The sequence below is a fragment of the Dipodomys ordii genome, unplaced genomic scaffold, assembly GCF_000151885.1.
Source record: "Dipodomys ordii isolate 6190 unplaced genomic scaffold, Dord_2.0 Scaffold86, whole genome shotgun sequence".
Classification (NCBI taxonomy): domain Eukaryota; kingdom Metazoa; phylum Chordata; class Mammalia; order Rodentia; family Heteromyidae; genus Dipodomys; species Dipodomys ordii.
In genome coordinates, this window is record NW_012267302.1 from 2101189 (window position 1) to 2109098 (window position 7910).

Genomic DNA, 7910 nt, shown 5'->3' on the forward strand with positions numbered 1-7910 from the left:
AGGCACTGTCTGCTAAAAATCTGTCCTTATTTTTCTCTACCTTTGCAAAATTCATTATTATTTTTCAAAAGGAAGGGTAAAGAGAGAGGAGTTTACTAACAACTGATGACCACCACTAGCACCCCCACCCTCACTGGTACCAGAAATCTACTTGTGATATAGTACCATTTTTTTTAAGACAAGGTGTCATCAAGCTGCCAAAACTTCAAATCCTGATTCAAGTATCTTCCTACATCAGCTTCCCAGGTTTCAGGGGCTGAGCCAAGTTAGGGAAATTAAGAGCCAGAGCTAAGAATAAACATGGCACCTGTGGCTCATGCCTGTAATCCTAGATACTCAGGGGGCTGAGATCTGAGGATCACAGTTCAAAGCCAGCCTGGGCAGGAAAGTCCCTATGAGACTCTTACTTCCAACTAATCACTCAAAAACCAGAAGTGGTGCTATGGGCTGAAGGATAGTGCTCAGGCTCTGACTTCAAGCCCCACAACTGACAGAAAGAAAGGAAGAAAGGAGACAGAAAGAAAAACAGAAAGACAAAATAGAAGGGAGGAAGGGAGGAAGGGAAGGAGGGAGGGAGGGAGGGAAGGAAGGAAGGAAGGGAGGGAGGGAGGAAGGGAAGAAAGAAAGGAAGGTAGGTGCTGGGTGCGGGTGGCTCACGCCTGTAATCCTAGCTACTCAGGAGGCTGAAATCTGAGGATCACAGTTCAAAGCCAGCCTGGGCAGTCTGTGAGACTCTAACCTCCAATAAACCACCAGAAAACTGGAAGTGGAGCTGTGGCTTAAGTGGTAGAGTTCTAGCCTTGAGCTGAAGAGCTCAGGGTGCCCAGGCCCAGAGTTCAAGCCCCATGAGTTACCAAAAAAAGAAAGAAAGAAGGGAGGGAGGGGAAGCAGGGAGGGAGGGAGGAAAAGAAAGAAAAAGAGAGAGAATATATAACTGGTATAGGCTAGGTATCATGGCACATTCCTGAAACCCTAGAAACACAGGAGATCACAGTTCAAGGCAAGCCCAGGCAAATCTAGTGAGACACCCTTTCAAAAACAGACTGGGCAAAGTGGGGCACACCAGTAATCCCAGCTACTTTGGAGATGGAGGTAGAAGAATCATGGTATGAGGCTAGCCAAGCAAAGCTATCAAGACTTTATCTGAAATACTAAAAGCATAATGACTTGGGGCATGTCTCAGTATAGAGTACTTAAACTCAGTACCTGAAAAATAAAAACAAAACAAAACAAATTCTTGTATAGCAAGATACAGACACCTAGGTCAAAAGAGCCTCTCATTTGTAAGGCCATCTGGACTCCATAGCTCAATGCTTGAATGATAACCTCAAAACTTTGCAACAGTTGATTGACTGTTACCAAGTGCCTAACATGAATAACCCATGTCCCTAACCTACTTTAGTTAGTAATGACCCAAGGTTAGTAAACTAATCAGACTTAATATCTCAGGATCAAAATAATATAATAACAAGAATGACAAGCATATGAGGTGTCCACAATGAAGAGGAGCACTTATCCTAAGGCAAGTTTAAGTTAACCCTCCAACCACTTTTCACCACAAATGCACCTGATGTTAGAGCTCATGGCACCTCTCATGAAATGCACCCATACCTATTATTGGATGTGTATATATCACCTTCCCTTTGCTTTCCTTTATTAATAAACATTTCACTTCATGACTTGTTCAGAAATTCTTATTCTGCAGTGGAAGGACCACCACAGATTCCCACCAACTTCAGAGACAGGTCTACAGGCACACATTAGCATGCCCTGCTGGCTTCACTTAGTTTGGGGTGTGTGTGTGTTGCATACTAGTCCTGAGGCTTAACCTCAAGGTTTAGGCATTGTCTTTGAGCTTTTTTGCTCAAGGTTGGTGCTCTACCACTTGTGCCCCAACTCCACTTCCACTTTGGTGGTTAATTGGGGATAAGAATCTCACAATTTCCTGCCTGGGATGGCTTTTGAACCATGATCCTCTGATCTCAGTCTCCTAAGAAGCTAGGATTACAGGCGTGAGCCACCGATGCCTGGCTGGCATCATTACCTTTAACGGAGCCCTGTTTTCCCTTCATCCACCAAGAAGCCCTAGTGAAAGCCATTACCAGATAATCCATTTGCACTGCTTGCTGAAGACATTCCTCTGTCTTGGCAAAATCCTTCTTGAGAAGGTGTGTCTGGGCCAGCACCAAGTAATACTCACAGCTGGGGCCTCCTTGAGGACATAGTAGCTCATGTGCAAGCACTCTGTGCACATACTGAAAGGAAATTAGATTTTATGAAGAGCATGGAAATGGCTGCATATTGCCAGTCCCATAGCTTTTGTGGTTGAAGTAGTCTTACTCAAATAATAAGGAGCACCATATAGATTGAAGATTTATACTTATAGAACATAGTGATTGTCCTCAACCTCAGCACATTCAGCACTTCATATTTCATCACCAACTACTACTCAGTCAACAAATGTTGGCATGTTGACATGAATAACCCACAATACTGCACAATTCTGGTCTTGATGGCCATCATACAGAGTTTTAGACTACTTTTTTTTCCTTTTGCTACTGGCATACATTAGTTGTATAAGAGGGTTTCATTTAACATTTGCAAACATGTATACATTGTGTCTCAATCAACCCGATCCCATTCCTCCTTCAAACAATTTCAATGGGGTTCACTGTTTTATTTTCATACATGCAAACAAACAAACCCTTTGAACCATATTCAACCTCATTCATCCTCTTGATTAGCCCTCTCATTAGGTTTATTATGCAGCAAACCAAGGTACCTAATCAACACCCCATTTACACACACCAGTAACATTTCCAGACAGCTATCCTTGAAGGAAATTTAAGGCGAGGTAAAACTTGTCCTGCCAAAATTCAAGACTTGGGATCTTGGAAACAGAAATATATGTTCATGTTTACCAGTTTTGTATTTGGAGGTATTCTTTATTTTTAAACTTTAAAAAACCCATAAATGTGACAAAGTCAGCTTGAACTTGGTAAATGGGAGGGAAAACCTTTCTTTTGTCATCTGTCCTCTCTTCACAAAAGATGTAGAAACCTCCACTAACACACCTCCTTAGGGAACTAGGAGGGTGTGACTGCAGCTTTTCTACTGCTCTCTGGTTCTCTGACTTGGGATAATGACTTACTTAACTCTACGGGAAAGGTAAATATGCTACAAATTCCTGTTCAATGTGAGCCAATTCCACCCAGTTTGTAATTCTTGTTCTTTCCTGCCACTCAGCTGGGGGTATGAGCTCTGCAGGATCAGGATCAGCTCCCTTGTTCCTAGATCTTGCTGTCTCTCTCGCTGCTTTCTCACAAATATGCTTCTGCTTTTTCTTCATCTTTTTTTTCCCCAGTGTTGGGGCTTGAACTCAGGGCCTGGCCACTGTCCCTGAGCTTCTTTTGCTCAAGGCTAGTACTCTGCCACTTGAGTCACAGCGCCACTTCTGGCCTTTTCTTTTTTTAAGGTACTGAGGAATCGAACCCAGGGCTAAATGCATGCTAGGCAGCACTCTACTGCTAAGCCATATTCACAGCCCCAAATATGCTTCTTAATTCCCAGATATCAGGCAGACCTCATCATTTAGGCTCCTCTGATAAAAGGCTACAATTCTCCAGCTGCTTTCCTTGTGACTGCATGGCTAAGTCAAATGTGGGATTAGTCATATTTTTAGACAAGTTTTACCAATAAAATAATCACTACCTAACACTCCCATATAGCATTGTTTATCTGTTTTCAATTGTTCAACATTTGGAAGGGGAAAAGGATATCCCATCACTCATATAAGTTCCCATAAGAAAAGGTGAGAGGGGCTGGGAAGGTGGCTCAGTGGTAGAGCGCTTGCCTTGCAAGCATGAGGCCCTGGGTTCGATTCCTCAGCACCACATAAGCAAAAAGAAAAAAGCCGGAAGTGGCACTGTGGCTCAAATGGTAGGGCACTAGCCTTGAGCTGAAGAGCTGAGGGACAGCGCCCAGGCCCAGAGTTCAGGCCCCACAACCGGACCAAAAAAAAAAAAAATAGTCTTGCTTGGTGGACATTTCTGAATAGTTTAAAGAACACAACCTCACACCTTCTGTGCTATTAGTGACTGCCCTCCAGTACAACCTTGCTAGTCCCAGTCACACTAATGTTAAATAGACTATTATAAAAGTTACATGTTAAAGCTAGAATCGAAAGGATCCAGATTAGAAAAATAATTACATTTTAGATAACATTATTTTAAAATGAATTTTATTGAGATTAAGTGATTACATAAATTTCACAAATTTCACAGTATTGTGAGATACTAATACTTAAAGTCACAACCACATTTGAAACTTCACAAGGCAAATTGTCATTATCATGGTCTATAATGTTTGTGAATTCTATGAGCTTCGACAATACAACTATTTCTTCCACATTGGGTGATATGTACATTTCTTTCCTTTTGCTTAGTGTAAGCTGTTCCCTCTTTCCAAACTCTCATTCCCTCCCTTCCATCTCTGCCCTTGAGTTGCTTACTTCACTTTCATCAATATCCAGTGTAGCTGATGGGCCCCTCTACTGTATTTTTTTCAATTGTTTCCCTCTGATTCTGTGCCCTCCTCCTAGCTTCCCTAAGATGTGTGTGCGCACACACACACGCACACACAAATACCATATATGTGGTAAAAAACATGGAGTCATTCAGAAATGACATGACAAATTGAACGGAGGTCCTTTGTTTCTTGAGTCCTATTTACTTTTTCATATCTCCTTGTATTTTGGATTTAACATCCACCTTCAGGGAGACAATGTGTCATTTGTCTCTCAGCTCTTGGCTTACACCACTCAAAATTATTTGTTTTAGTTCCATCAATTTCCCTGTGAATGCCATTATTTTGTCCTTTCTAATGGTGGCATAATATTCCATTGTATATAGCTACCACAATGTTTTGATCCATTCATCTGTAGTGGGGCATCTGGGTTGTTTCCATATCTTGGCTATTGTGAATAGTGCAGCAAGGAAGATGGAGGTGCATGTGTCCATGTATCCTGGTTCCTGTTGCTCAGGGTAGATGTCTAGGAGTGGTATGGCTGGGTGGTATGGAAGATCTCTGTTTAGTTTTCTGAGGAACGTCCAGACTGCTTTCCAGGGTGGTTGTATTATTGTACATTCCCACCAGCAGTCCACTAGGGTTACTCTTACTCTGCATCTCTGCTAGCATTTGTCATTGTTTGAATTTAGGATATAGGCCATTCTGACTGGTTGTTTTTATTTGCAGTTCCTTTACAGCCAGGGATGATAAACATTTCCTCATGTGTTTCTTTGCCTTTTTTTGTTTGTTTATTTTGGGTCCGGTCGTGGGGCCTGAACTCTGGGCCCTGGGCACTGTCCCTCAGCTCTTCAGCTCAAGGCTAGTGGTCTACCACCTAAGCCACAGCGCCTTTTCCGGCTTTTTTTTTCTTTTTGCTTATGTGGTGCTGAAGAATCGAATCCAGGGCCTCAGGCATGCAAGGCAAGCCTCTACCACTGAGCCAACTTCCCAGCCCTTTCTTTGCCATTTTTATCTCTTCTTCTGAGAAGTCTCTCTTTAGTTCCCTTACCCATTTCATGATTGGTTTGTTAGATTTGGGAGGGATTAGTTTCTTGACTTCTCTGCTTATAATGGATATCAGGCCCTTGTGTGATATATTGCTGGTAAATATTTTTTCCCAATTAGTTGGCTATCTTTCTAGTTTGGTTGCTATGTCTTGAGCTGTGCAGAAACTTTTTATTTTAAGGTAGTCCCATTTGTCCAGTCTCTCTCCAACTTGTTGTGACCCTGGGACTCTGTTCAGGAAGTTGCTGCCTGTGCCTATAAGTTCAAGTGTCTCTCCTACTCTGTCCTGCAGTAGTTTCAGAGTATCAGGTTTGATGTTAAGGTCTTTAATCCATTTTGAGTTGATGTTGGTGCATGGTGATAGGCTGGGGTCCACTTTTAGTTTTTTGCATGTGGCCACCCAGTTTTCCCAGCACCAGTAGTTGAAGAGTCTATGCTTCTTCCACTGTATGTCTTTGGCTCCTTTGTCCAATATCAGCTGACTATAGGTATGTGATTTTATTTCTGGATCTTCTAATCTGTTCCATTGGTCTTTGGATGTATTTTGTGCCAATACCAAGCTGTCTTTGTTATTATGGCTCTATAGTAAAGCTTGAAATCTGGTATTGTGATCCCTCCCACATTGTTTTTTTGCCTAGAATTGCTTTGGCTATTCTAGGTCTTTTGTTGTTCCATATGAATTTTTGGATTGTTTTCTCTATTTCAGTAAAGGGATTTTGATGGGAATTGCATTGAATTTGTATATCATTTTTGGCAGTATGGCTATTTTCACTATATTAATTCTGGCTATTCAAGACATGAAAGGTCTTTCCATTTCCTGGTGTCCTCTATGATTTCTTTCTTTAAGCTTGTATAGTTTTCACTAAATAGGTTTTTAATATCTTCATTAGGTTAATTCTTAGATTTTTTTGAGGTTATTGTGAATGAGGTTGTTTTCCTGATTTCCCTTTCTGCTTGTACATTGTTGGTGTACAGAAAGGCAACTGATTTGGGGGGGTTAATTTTGTATTCTGGTACTTTGCCAAAGTGGTTTATTAGTTTTAGGAGTTTGGGAATGGAGTTTTTGGGATCGTTATGTCATCTGCAAACAGGCATAGCTTAATTTCTTCCTTCCCTATGTGAATCCCTTTAATATCCTTTTATTGCCTTATTGCTCTGGCTAAGGATTCCAAAACTATATTGAAGAGGAGTGGGGAGAGTGGGCATCCTTGCCTTGTTCCTGATTTTAGAGAAGGTTGTAGTTTTTCCCTATTTAGCATAATATTAGCTGTTGGCCTGTCATATATGGCTTTTATTGTTTTAAGAAATGTTCCTTCTACTCCAATTTTCTCCAGACCTTTTAAAATGAATGGACATTGTATTTTATAAAAAGCTTTTTCTGTGTCAATGGAGACAATCATGTGGTTCTTGACCTTGGATCTGTTGATGTGATGGATTACATTTAATGATTTATGTATGCTAATCCATCCCTGCATCTCTGGGATGAAGCCTACTTGATCATAATGTATGTTTCTGGATTCTGCTGGCTAAAATTTTATTGAGAAGTTTTGCATCTGTGTTCATTAAAGAGATTGGTCTGTAGTTCTTTTATGTTGGATCTTTGGTTTGGGGATGAGTGTGATATTGGCTTCATAGAATGAGTTTGGGATTGCTCCCTCTGTTTCTATTTCTCAAAGAGTCTGAGGAGTATGGGTATTAGTTCCTTTTTAAAGGTCTTATAGAATTCCCTAGTGAATCCATCTGGTCCTGGGCTTTTCCTTGTTCGAAGATTTCTGATCACTTCCTCTATCTCATTGGAAGATATTGGCTTATTTGGTTTATCTCTTCTTGGTTCAGTTTGGGCATTCTGTATTTCTCTAAAAATTCATTCATTTCTTCTAGGTTTTCCTTCTTTAATGAGTATAGATTCTGGAAGTTGTTCTTTATAATTGTTTGGATGTCCTGGATGTTTGTTGTAATTTTTTCTAGGACATCCCTGATCTTACTGATTTGGGTTCCTCTCTTCTTTTTTTAATCTTGTCAGAGGTCCGTCGATTTTATTCATTTTTTCAAAAAAATAGCCTTTTGTTTTTATTAATTTTAATAGTTTTCTTAGTCTCTATCTCATTAATTTCAGCTCTTATTTTGGTTATCTTGCTCCATCTAGTAACTTTGGGTTCACATTTTTTCTTGCTTTTCTAGCAGTTTTAGTTGCACCATGAAATTATTTATTTGATCTATCTCTATTTTCTTGATGTGTACACTGAGATTTGGTCTATCTCAGTCTATTTTCTTTTTTTTAATTTTTATTTTTTGTGAACACACTGTACAGAGGGGTTTCTTTTTTTAACTGTATATAT

At 40.4% G+C, this 7910-nt stretch overlaps 1 protein-coding gene across 1 annotated transcript in view; it reads right to left on the bottom strand.

Annotated features, from left to right (window-relative positions):
- The window catches only part of Cfap70 (cilia and flagella associated protein 70), a 92963-nt gene that overhangs the window by 13849 nt on the left and 71204 nt on the right, over positions 1-7910 (bottom strand). The window contains exon 18 of the mRNA XM_013025594.1: positions 2103-2255. Within this exon, the coding sequence (XP_012881048.1) occupies positions 2103-2255 (153 nt within the window). The remainder of the gene's footprint in view (positions 1-2102; positions 2256-7910) is intronic.